The 13,137-nt window shown below is 42.5% G+C and overlaps 1 protein-coding gene across 1 annotated transcript in view; it reads right to left on the reverse strand.

Moving 5' to 3' along the window:
• FILIP1L (filamin A interacting protein 1 like) overlaps window positions 1-13,137 on the reverse strand; it is a 397,743-nt gene that overhangs the window by 198,778 nt on the left and 185,828 nt on the right. Inside the window, exon 3 of the mRNA XM_040338694.1 lies at window positions 11,626-11,799. Coding sequence (XP_040194628.1) covers window positions 11,626-11,799 — 174 coding nt within the window. The remainder of the gene's footprint in view (window positions 1-11,625; window positions 11,800-13,137) is intronic.

A 13,137-nucleotide genomic window follows, 5' to 3' on the forward strand; every position in this document is an offset into this window, starting at 1 on the left:
GGCTCAGGAGGAGCCGAAGAGGAGAGGAGAGCCGCTGAACCGAGCGGGCATGTGACGTGGCGTGCCGGGCGGCATTGTAATTCCCGCCTTCTGAGCTTGCAGCGCCTATGATGGACGTCACAGGTCCCGCGCTCCCGGATTGGACCAGTGGGACATCCATCATAGGCGCTGCAGGTTCCAGAAGGCGGGACCTGCTGTGTTTTCGGCCACACTCAGCAACAGAATGGTCCCTGCTGGGCGGCGCTCGCTCGGGGCTAGTAATTAACTACTGCATGCCCGAGACTCTGGGCTTTTCGGCTACCCATTTCGGGGCTCCAGCCTCCCCAGCCCACCCCTAATGACGCCCCTGCCTTTGTGGATTACACCCATGCATGCCATTCCTCTGCAGTGCACTCCATATTGTGTCATGGGAAAAAATCACCCCAGTTTGGCTTTCTACTTCTTTAGCTAATTGCAGTGAACTTGCATGGTGATTTTCTTTAACCCTTCTCATCACAAGACGTTCCTGTTGAAATGTTAACTTCCGTGGATGGCTTGGACATCTCTTTGAGATGGTTGCAGTTCCATCTTTGTTAAATTTATGTATCACATTTGCTACAGTATTCTGACTGATAAGTAAGGGCCCTTTCACACCTGCGGACCGTATGTCCGTTTTTCATCCATCCGTTTTCAGATGAAATACGGACATACATGTATCCCTATGGGATTGTGGATGTCAGTGGATGAACATCCGCTGACTTTTGATCTTATCAGTCCCCGCTATGGTCTGTTTCTGCAGACGTCTGCGGATCGCATGAACACGAACAGAGAGGAAAGCGGACATCTGACAGGGCTGTCCCTACCACCTCAGCGGGGATCAACGGAGTAATCCCCGCTGAGCAAGCGGATGTTAAAGGAGCGGATCCACGCGGGATCAGTACATGTAAAAGGGCCCTAAAGCTTTGCTCATCTTCTTGTAGCCTTCACCTTTCTTGTGTAAAGAAATGATTTTCTTTTTTCAGGCCTTGTGACATTTCTCTGCCATGTGGTGTCATTGCTTTCTGCTGAACTCCTATTTAATAATTCGACTCGGCTGTAGTTGAATTTTTGTTAATTAGTATGTTGTTTTCTATAATTTAGCTTTGCCCCTAAGCCTTTCATTGGGGTGTATTCATTTTTGCAACATGGTCTTAAATGAATTTGTTAGGAAAAACACTTTTTGTGTGTGAAAATTAACATATCTTGGATGCAATCAATGGCCCGCATTTGTGGGATTATTTTGTAGTATTGTGTCCCATAGAAAATGTTGATTCTGAAAAGAAAGTAAAGGTTTTCTGACAAATCTGTTGGGGTGTACTCATTTATGCTGAGCACTGTACCTTTATGAAGCGCTGTTTGTGTTTGAGTTCACAATACTGCTCTGAGCCCAACTGATTATCACAATATTTAGTTAACCAAAAAGAGCACCATTTACGTAATGCTTGATGTATTTTAGGCTTGTAGGACCGCAACTCTTCTAAAAACATATCTCCATCTACACATAACTTTTATTTAAAAGAGCACATTGTTTATCTTTTTTGTAAGTTTTTTGGCTGGTCTCCGCCAGAAACGTGGATGATTAATACGCAGCTGCCTGTGTATATAGCCATCAGTCTGGCGTTCTTCTCTTGCTAACCATATTGTATTTCTGTGTATATAAAGTAAACGCTGTGACAAGGCAGAGTTTAAACATTTACCAAATAGATCGTCTTACATTAATATCCGAGTCTGTGAAGATAATGTGTCAATGTAAAGTAATCATGTTATTGTAGTATTCGTGTTTAATGAAGTTTTGGTTGTAACGTTTACATTCTTTTTCTTCTACTGTAATGACCAATTATGTAGCAGACATGTTACATTTCCTGTAGGTTTTGTTACATTCATATACTGTGTTTGAAAGGTTATATGTGACATGGTGTGCTTTGCGTGCAGTGGGCAGATCCACAGAGCTTTTACAGCAGGGGTAAAATAATTTCCATAACATAAAAAGAAGCAAAAGGAAAAAAAAATGTTCTCAAATCACAGTGCCTCCTGTCTATCTGAGTAATGTTCATTTTTTCTCTAATTGACAGTTTACCCCTTCTAATATGACATCCCTTGAAGATCGAGACATTTTTGTTCTGTCTTTTATGTTCTCTCTAAAAACCTGTCCCACCCAACACCAGTGCATCGAACATGACAATACTAGTCCTGATAATAGACTGAACGGCCTGATGTACTCACTGCCAGACTGATCTGAAATGTTATCTAGTGTACAAAAGTTACCAGTGATATAAATGATTAAAGGTAATTACCAGGGGTCAAGTCCTGGGGAAAAAAAGTGTGGGAACTCCCACCCAAGATCCACTCCCCCCACCAAAAAAATAAAATGATACGCTCATATGCATAATTACTAAACCGCATGTTTTTTTTCCCGATCCACTGTACCTTAGTAATCCATTGTTACTGGCCGCTTCCTGTATATGGATTCATCGGGTAGTGTGCGGGTATTCCGTCACTTCCTTGATGCCGCAATATCTCCTGGGAACTTTTGTCATTGTTCCCAGGAGACATTGCGGAGGTCTGCCGCGAGTTATCGTGGGATTTAAAAAAAACTTTAAGCAAGTTATTTCTAAATCCCGTGATAACTTGCGGCAGACCTCCGCAATGTCTCCTGGGAACAATGACAAAAGCTCCCAGGAGACATTGCGGCATCGAGGAAGTGACAGAATACTCGCACACTACCTGGTGAATCTATATACAGGAAGCGGCCAGTAACATAAAGGATTACTAAGGTTCGCCTGCCCCTGACAGTGACTCGAGTTGGGCATCGCCGCTTAGTGAAGTATTGGCTCGGGCGGCTCGGCTGCTTTCGGCTGCTCTAGTCCTGCAAAGGGAACTGCGTTCCTGCTGTGAAAAAAGTGCAGGGACTCCGTTCCCACGTGTTCCCGCAGGACTTGAGCCCTGGTAATTAAACCACATTTTGAAGAAGAATTCTCAATAGAAGTTGAAAATGCGTGGGAACCAGTGCACATATGATTTGACCCCGTACAGATCCATGCAGTTGTTTGCAAATAAAATTATATTTATTTTCTGTTCGTGCTATGCAGTAGCCTCACCCCAGACTTGAGCCCAATTTGTGGGCATTCCTAAGGGGGGAGCTACAGCCAGCACTGAAGATGCCTCCTCTTCCTAATTCTAAGATCTGCAGCTGTGCAATCTAATATTCCAGCACTGTGCCTCTTCTGCACTTCCCCTCTGCCATCTTCAATCTTCCTTGTACACAGAAGAAAGACTGAGCTCAGACCCAGCTGGGGAGAGAGACTAGAGTACTAGTTTGTATTGTTGTGAATCTTGGTGCTGTAGAAGAGCGCCATCATTCTTATAAAGTAACTTGGGGCCCTGCAGAATGAATGACTCTTGATCACCTCTCATGTGCTCCTGAATCCTGTCACAGCAGTCCTGTCGAGGCAGAGCTTGTGCAGGCTCTTCTCTGTGTGTACTGTCTGTCACACCTCCTCTCCTCTATGTGCCTGTCAGCGTGATTGCACATGTGGCAACCACGCTAACTCAACAGTCGTTGCTTGGTTCTGAACAGGACCAAGTGATATATGCCCTGCACCCCCTGGAGGACTCAATGAGCATTTCCAACTTCTGATGATACTACTTCTTTAAAGCTGAACTCTGGGCTAAATAGACATTTGTTTAAATATCAGAGGCATGTGAATTCTTACTTAAAGTGTTCCTAAACCCAGGATCCTGCATTCACTATATCTGGTCACACAACACACATAACATGGAAATACAATTATTTTAGTAAATATAAACTACTAAATACCTTTTTTCATTAGCAGTATATAGCAGTCTTGTGAATTCTATTAGTGTCTTGTTAAAGTTTGTAGGAGGAGTTTTCATACTGCTATGGTTGCCCTATCAAGATGCAGGACCCCTGACCCTCTGCCTGAACAGTGCTAATCACATGCACTCTCCCAAGAAAAGAAAAAAAACTCTCTAGCAATACACACAAAACTGAGCATGTGCAGCCTGACTCCACTAAATCTGTTTTATCCGGACATGTTGTGGGAACAATGCCAGAGGAAGAGGATCTGTGCATAAAGGATCAAGCTCTCTTTTTACACAATGCAGGGGATTAACCCTTAGGTTCCACAGTGAGTATAACAAGCATGCTTTACTACATATACAAACTGATTTTACTGTTGTGGGTTTAGTAACACTTTAAATCTTACTTTGTGTATTTCTTCCTGATATGTACGCTAATCTGACATGAAATAACCTCTGCACTTTGCCTCTGTGCAGGAGCTACCTGTAATACAGACCAATCACTATTCGTAGCTCTACTCTCTACACAGTGATGATATCACTGCTACTTGTGAAAGATAGTATTTCTCTCTGCAACCACTGTAGCTGCAGGCACTTTGGAGGAATTCATCCTCATTATTCACTGCATTGGCACCCAAGTCCTACATTGTCTCAGAAGATCAGCTCATCCTGCTCACCCCTTCCAGACTTCTACTCTGTTTACACTGGAGATCAGAAGGATCCGCTGGAAAGGGGGAGCTAAGCTGCCAACAGAAAGTGTTATGCTATAAACTGAGGATTAGTTACTCCACAGTGCTAAAGAGTTCAGTAAAGGCTTGTTTTAAAGGTCATTTACTGCATTGGAAGTATGTAGAGGTAATCATTTTTGTTGTAGTTTAGGATAGAGTAAGGACAGTTAAAATTCAACATTTTTTTTTCTTTTTTCACCATCTGTGTCCCACTGGGGAGATTTTCCTTCACTTCCTGTGCCATAGACACAACAAAGAGCGATAGGAAATCTCTCAAAAGAAAGTTTAAATCCCTTTCAACAAATTGTCGATATAACAGATTTTCCTATTGAAAGATTCACCCTTTTATGCCTGTTCTGGTGGCACTGGAAAAGTTTGGGTTTTCTCTCTGTTGCTCTATGACAGTGTTTCTAATTATCCTAGGACATATAGAGAGGGTGAATCTCCCCAGCAGAGACAAACGCAAACATCACAGGCTTGCTAATCCTTCCCTACTTTGTTTAAAAAGGCTAAATGGCTTTATATACACTTTAGTTCCACTTTAACCTCTTGCCGACTGCCTACTGCATATTTACTGTGGCCGGTCAATCTATTCGTGCAAAATCACGTACCTGTACGTCATTTCATGCAATAGCCACTGGGGGGGGGGCGGGCGGATCGAACGCTGACTGGACATGGAATGTTAATCAGCAAGTGTGGCGGACCCAATATCCACCGGCCACCCGTGATCACTCCCGGGAGAGGCAGAACATGGGGAGAAACTGCAGGAAAAAGCAGGAACATCGATCTCTGTCTTTCCCCAGTCAGAGCAAACCCCCACAGTTAGCAAGCACCCCCTAGGGACACATTTAACCCTTTGATCACCTGTGATGTTAACCCCTTCCCTGCCAGTGTCATTAGTACAGTAACAGTGCATATTTTTAGCACTGAACGCCGTGTCATCGGTCCCCAATTTTTTTTTCAAAAGTGTCAGTTAAGATTCTGATTTGTGGCTCTGGGTAAGAGTTGACAAAATTTATGGTTGAAATATGCACAATGACTTTGTGGGGGGGGGGGGGGGGTAGTGGAGGGGCTCCAACAGGTGACCCTGCTCCAGCAGACATCTGCGCCATCTTGGTGTCACGACAGTATAACCGATTGAAGGCAGCAATATATTGCAGCACTAGATCACTAGTCTCAACTCCCAGAAGGACAGTGGACTCGATTTGCCAACTGTTTTTTTAGAAGCATTTTTTTCAAACGTATTGCTAAGTGATGAAAGCGGGTGAAAGCGAGGTGGATGAGGTGGTTAGTAAAACTGACTGAAGGTAAACTTTAAAGTGGAATTTTAGTCATAAAATTTTAGTCCTGCTAGATCAGTTCAGGCTGGTCCCTTTTGCAGGTATAGCTATGGAGAACATTAAAAATAAGTGTCTATACCAGGGATAGGCAACCTGGGGCCCTCCAGCTGTTGCAGAACTACAAGTCCCATCATGCCTCTGGGAGTAATTGTAACTGCAAACCTTGCAATGCCTTATGGCAAATGTAGTTCCGCAACAGCTGGATTGCCCCAGGTTGCCTACCCTTGGACTCTATACGGTTTACAATCCAGTTATTCACTGTCTGACACTGCTCTGCACATGCTCAGTTGCTCTCCATTTTTAGGCACTGCTGAGTTTGTCTTGGCCGATCTGCTGACAGCCTTAAAGTGGAATAAAACCGTCCTGTCCTCCTTCTGTTTGATCTGTAACTGCCATGGTGCTGCACATGTGATCAGTTAGGTCACCAGCCAATTTTTTTAAACCGTTAAATTGATGGGTTTAGTTGCGATTTATGGTTTACTGCTGGGGCTCTGGGCTTCAGCAAAATGGCCGCCTCCAGCAAGAAGAAACAGGAGTAATGCTGGAGGCAATTTACAGCACACACTCATTTTGGTAGCATAATTATTAATGTGGAATATATGTTGCTTGATCTTTTTTTTAATCAGGTTGTTATGGGTAAAGTTCCACTTTAAATTCATCATCTCAAAAATATTTTAGAAGAAGGGAGTAACCGCTCAGGAGTAATTGTTGAACCTCTTCACTGGATCCAAAGCCATGGGTGCTGGCAATGCAAATGATAATGCAAGAATAGAAAGGAAAGTTTGGACAGCCGCACTCCAAAAAAGTTGGTTCCTTTTATTGTAAAATCAAATCTCAATAATACATGCCACAGCAAAAAAAGATGCAAGTTGACGCGCTTCACACTGTAACTTAGTGCTTAATCATAGCTTAAAAATATTTTATTTATCTGTATGGAGCAAGTGAATTTATTAATAATATCACAGCGATTTTCACTTTATCGCTATGGTTTAAAAATTAAATTTCAACTGCAAAAGCCCCCCTGACAGTGTTTTAGTTTGTCTTCTGCTGGACAGTTTGACATTTAAATGTGAATAAAAATAAAGGCATGTGAAATAAATAATATGAATTTTATACTTTTATTGTATGTAATAAGCACATACAGACATCAGACTATAATTATTTTATTTTATTTTTTTACAATATTGACAATGAGATGGAAGGCTGATATACTATCATCCGTTGTTCCGTCTGTGCCCACCGTAAATTTTATTGGCCACATCGGTCATTTAGGGCTAATGCAGTAATGCCGCAGTCATGACTAATCACCAAAACAAGCCACAATACATTTTTATTTAGAAGCAAACGTAATGAAAAATCAGGACAATATCCTGCTCTGCACACAGCCAAAAGCTGACATCATGTCCACATGTCAAAATGGATTTCTACCACTTCGGCCTTCAGAGAGACATCTTTGTAAATGGCTAAAATATTAGCCTTTCCAAGTGTACATTTTACATTTTAATTGAAAGCAGATAGAGTTCAACTGGAAAGGCTATGCTGTAACAAAAGTGCAATGTCTGGAATAGGAGTGAGAACATACAAGGTGACTGGCAGTTATTGAAGCCCTAGTTCAAAGAAATATATTATCTTCTATTTTTCATTAGTTTAAATATTATTTCTGCCCTGAAAGCTTAATAACACCATGATTTATGGCAGTTTTGATGAATTAGGGCTACGATAGCATGACGTTTCAAAGCATTTTTTTCCCAAAATTACGATTTTTTTTCTTTTTGTAGGAGCGTTAAAGCAGCTAAAATTTCCATTTTGTATTTATTTAGGGGGTAGGGTGTCCCTGGTACTGGTAGGTGTCCCTGGTACTGGTAAAATCAACATGCATGGATTTTATTACTGAAATTAGACCTTGGGCAACTATCATGTAACGTGTATATGTATGTTTTTCCCATAATGCACTGCTATTTTGCATGCATATTAGGCATTTCAAGTTGGGCCTTAAAGCAAAACTGCAAGAAAATGACTACACCGTTGAAATGCACATTTTTGCACTGTTATACCTGCCAAAGGAATTGTAGTTCTGTACCATCTGACTTGTGATTTACACATATTTTTTCGCACAGCCAGACAGATTTATCGTCATGGTTTTGCACTTCAGCTTAATGTGTCACCTCTCTGCCTCCAAACTCCTCATTGGGCAGTGAATCATAATCATAATCTCTGTTTAATGAGTTGTGAACTGACCAAGGAGGCAGTAAAGCTGACCTAGGCAGAGGAGTATATATATCAAGCAAATGACTAGCAGAATTATAGGTTTTGACTATAAAGTTGAACTCCAGACTCTTTAAAGTAGAAGCTCTTTCTTTCTTTCTTTGGAATAGTTCACATTGGTGGCGGTTGATCAGAGATTTGCAGGTGTTCAGGAGGTAATACTTATGCCTCTTGAATGCCTGCTTTTTCTTTTTTCCCCAATTACAAGGAGTATTGTACATTGCAATACCATGCCTCAACCAGGCATGGTTAGAATGCACTTACGGCACGTTCCCATTTACTTCAATGGGTGTGTTTGCCAAGCAGAATGCCTGCCTATCGCAACATGCCAAGTTAAAATTGCATCAGAAGCACAGGAAATGTGGCGGTACCTGCATGTCCACCAAGTAAAGTAGGTAGGCTGTCTGGAATGGCGGTAAAAGCTTGGATCAACTGCCTGAACAAGGCCTTTGTTTTGGACACAGTGAAGAAGGGTAACAATTTTTGTCAGGATTTTATTCCTGACCTTTTTCCCCTGTTGTACAAGCGACACAAGAGGAAGTGAGAGTACATTTTTAGAAGAAATTACAATTTCAGCGTTGTCACTGGAATGGGCATCTCCATTGAGAGGTGTCCCCTCACCTCCGGTTCTGGTGACAGTTGTCAGTGGTGGGATTTTCAATCACCTTCTGTCTCCTGGACAGTGCCTGAGAGGTAAACTCCCCAATGGGAACAGAAATTTTAATTAAAAATACAAACATACTGTAAGTATTAGTAGTCAAGGACTTTCAGAGGGACATATAGAAGCAAGAAGAACGCTGCATATAAAAAAAACATCATTTTTATTCTAAACATTTAGATAAAATCCAGTAGTTTAGATCCAATATGATCCACATGTAGACTTGACGCTTTTCAATCTATCTTCCTCAGGAGTACATGTGAATAATCGGCATGATGAAACCCACAATTCTCTTAATTAAAAACATAGATTCACTGGAATTCAATCACAGATTGACTGCTGGAACTTGGTGATTTTAATATTCAAAGTTGTTTGACAAAAGGATGTGGCGAAGCCCCTGGCCATCTTTACCCTGTTGATGCATAGATGGTGTTGTGCCTTGACCATTTAGTTGAAGCCTACTATAGGATGACTTGTACCTACTCAGCTAGAACTATGGATGACCAATGAGGGCCCTTAAACACCTTCTGTCTTTTTTTGTATGTACCTTGTACCTTACAGGCATCTTCTGCTTCCCCCCATGGGAGAAAGATGCTATACATCTGTTGGATTCCAGTGAATCTATGTTTTTATTAAAGGATGTAAAGGTTCATGTTTTTTCACCTTAATGCATCCGAATTTTATGTTTGACACTGCTGATCATTTTTACATGTACTCCTGTGAAAGATCAATCAAAATGTGTTGTGTCTACATGTGGATCATATTGGATCTAACTATGTGAATCCCAGAACTTAGCACTGTGCTGTTCCTTTCCTAATTGTGGTTTAGATTGTACCTAAATGTTTATAATAATAAAATTCATGGGGCCAGATTCTCGTAGACTGGCTTAAAAATGCGGCGGCGTAACGTATCTCATTTACGTTACGCCGCCGCAAGTTTTACGGGCAAGTGCTTGATTCACAAAGCACTTGCCTGTAAAGTTGCGGCGGCGTATCGTAAATCCTCCGGCGAAAGCCCGCCTTATTCAAATGATCCGGGTAGGGGGCGTGGATCATTTAAATTAGCCGTGTTCCCGTGCTGAACGTACTGCGCATGCGCCGTCCCTAAAATTTCCCGACGTGCATTGCGCTAAATGACGTTGCAAGGACGTCATTGGTTTCGACGTTAACGTAAATGGCGTCCAGCCCTATTCACGGACGACTTTCGCAAACCACGTAAATGTTTTAATTTCGCCGCGGGAACGACGGCCATACTTAACATTGGTTGCCCCTCATATAGCAGGGGCAACTTTACGCGTCGCAAATCGTACGTAAACGCCGTACCTTCACTGTGTCGGCCGGTCGTACGTTCGGGAATTCGCGTATTTTGCTAATTTGCATACTTGATCAGGAAAACGACGGAAGCGTCACCTAGCGGCGAAAAAAATAATTGCATTTAAGATCCGACAGCTTAAGAGCCTTACGCCTGTCGGATCTAATGGTTATCTATGCGTAACTGATTCTAAGAATCAGTCGCATAGATACGACGGCCCAGATTAGGACTTACGATGGCGCACATTGCGTTGCGCCGTCGTAAGCCCTTTGAGAATCTGGGCCATGGTTTTTATATATGCAGTGTTCTTCTTGCTTCTATATGTCCCTCTTAAAGTCCTGGACTACTATTACTTATGTCTGTATATACTGAATTCAGGGATGAGGGCATATAGCGAACAGTATATTGGATAACCTATTTGTACTTCAATTAAAAGGTCTGACAGAGGTTCTGAATCTGTCAAAAAAAACCTTCTTTAAGTCCTTCCTTAAAGTATTTGTAAAGTCAGACTTTTTTTTTTTTTTTTATATGTTAATACATTCTATGCATTATGATAAAAAAATGTCAGTGTGCAGCAGCCCCCTTAATACCTACCTGAGCCCCATCTTGATTTAGCAATGTTGCACAAGAGTCTTGGCTGACCGACACTCCCTGATTGTGTGCCAATGAGAGTGAGGGGGTAGGGCCAATTGTGCGGCTCTGTGTCTTAATGGAAACACAAAGCTGTGGCTCTGCTCAGGTGCCCACATAACAAGCTGCTCGCTGTGGGGGCACTCAGCAGGAAGGATGGGCCAGGAGCACCGAGAAGAGGAGGATCTGGGCTGCTCAATGAAAATCCACTGCATAGAGCAGGTTAAGTATAGCATGTATGTTTGTTTTTAAATAAAAAAAAATTAGACTTTAGTATGACGTTAAAGAGGTTGTAAACCTCCATGGGGAAGTTGTACCTATAGGTAAGCCTAGAATAAAGCTTACCTATAGGTACTGTAAATATCTTCTAAACGTGCACTGATATTTATGGTTTACTGTGCCGATGATGTCATCAATGCATCCGCTCTAAAGGAACAGCCGCCCGTGCGGGAGTGATGTCACGCAGCTCCAACCAGTCACAGAGCCGGAGTCTGCGGCCCCGAAAGGAAGACGGATGAAAATGGATGCGGCCTGCAGCGGGGACGACACAGGCTTAATTTGCAGGCAAATATCACATAATGTGCTAGTATGTGATGCATACTAGCACATTATGACTTTACTTTGCAAGGACAAAGAAAGGAAGAAAAACCCACCAGGGTTTTTCTTCCATTTTAAGTTTGGCAGGAGCCCCTGAGCCCAAGCGTGTTTACTATATAAATAGCCACTTTAGCTCCAGGCTTTGTGATCCCCCCGCTGTATATTCCACAATGTGATGGCAAGACCATTTACCCTACAAAACATACAGTTGTATTTTGAAAACCTTGTTGGTTTATAGGAAAAAAACTTTGGCACATACCTCACATATTGGCTTTTCATAAATATCTTCTTGCCATTGTGTAGCATTACATTGAATAGCATCTCTCTGAAGAGCCTCTAAAACACGTTTTGGAGTCACAAATCCGTATTGAGCTTCCAGTAATGCCAGATCAATTTTCTCAGCCTTTAGGACAGATATTACTTCATCTCGTGCCTGGTGAAAACAGAAAACCTTATTACTGCACTGTATTGCATTCCTGGTTGTGTGTCCTATTAAAAAAGTGCCCAAACCCCTAAGCTGATGGACCAGCCAGAATTTGAGCCATGGGTGGCCCTGTTGGCACTCTTCAGCTTGACCCCCTTTGGTCTGTATATCAAAGGAGAGGGTGGAAAATTCAATAATATCAGCTGTGGGTGCTGGCTGTCAGAATACAATAACTGACAGAGGAGATTATTCCATCCATGTTTTGTGTGAGGGCTGAATGAGAGAAATCTTACCATGTATGGCCAGGTTTTAGGCTCTTGGGCTGCAGATTTGAACAACATTTCTGCTGTCATAGTTCAGGAACTACACTCAGCAGAGCCTCTGATTCAGCACTAAAAATAAAGAAATGAGAAAAAAAATCACATGTACGTAAGTAATGACAGCCTTTGCTCAATACTTTGTTCAAGCATCTTTGGCACCAATTACAGCCTTAATTCTTTTTGAGTATGATGCTACAAGCTTGGCACACCTATTTTTGGGCAGTTTCTCCCATTTTTTTTTTGCAAAAAGAGAATTTTCTCAAGCTCTATCAGGTTGGATGGAGGAGCATCAGTGCACAACCATTTTCAGATCTCTCCACAGATGTTCAGTCAGGTTCAAGTCTGGGCTCTGGAGGTGGGCCACTCAAGGGCATTCACAGAGTTGTCCCGTAGCCACTCCTTTGTTATCTTGGCTGTGTGTTTAGGGTCAGTGTCCAGTTGGAAGATGAACCTCCACCCCAGTCTGAGGTCCAGAGCACTCTGAAGAAGGTTTTCATCAAGGATGTCTCTGTACATTGCTGCATTCATCTTTCCCTCGATCCTGACTAGTCTCCCAGTTCCTGCTGCTGAAAAACATCCCCACAGCATGATGCTGCCACCACCATGTTTCACTGTAGGGATGGTATTGGCCAGGTGATGAGCTGTGCCTGGTTTCCTCCAGACATGACGTTTGCCATTCAGGCCAAAGAGTTAAATCTTTGATTTATCAGACCAGAGAATTTTGTTTCTGATGGTCTGAGAGTCCTTTGGGTGCCTTTTGGCAAACTCCAAGTGTGCCTTCATGTGCCTTTTTACTGAGGAGTGGCTCCTGTCTGGCCACTCTACCAGAGGCCTGATTGGTCGAGGGCTGCAGTGATGGTTGTTCTTCTGGAAGGTTCTCCTCTCTCCACCGAGAAACGCTCTGTTCGTGACCATCAAGTTCTTGGTTACCACCATGACTAAGGCCCTTCTCCCCCGATCGCTCAGTTTGGCCGGGCGACCTGTTTTAGGAAGAGTCCTGGTGGTTGCAATCTTCTTCCATTTACAG

The sequence above is a fragment of the Rana temporaria genome, chromosome 2 (assembly GCF_905171775.1).
Source record: "Rana temporaria chromosome 2, aRanTem1.1, whole genome shotgun sequence".
Taxonomy (NCBI): Eukaryota; Metazoa; Chordata; class Amphibia; order Anura; family Ranidae; genus Rana; species Rana temporaria.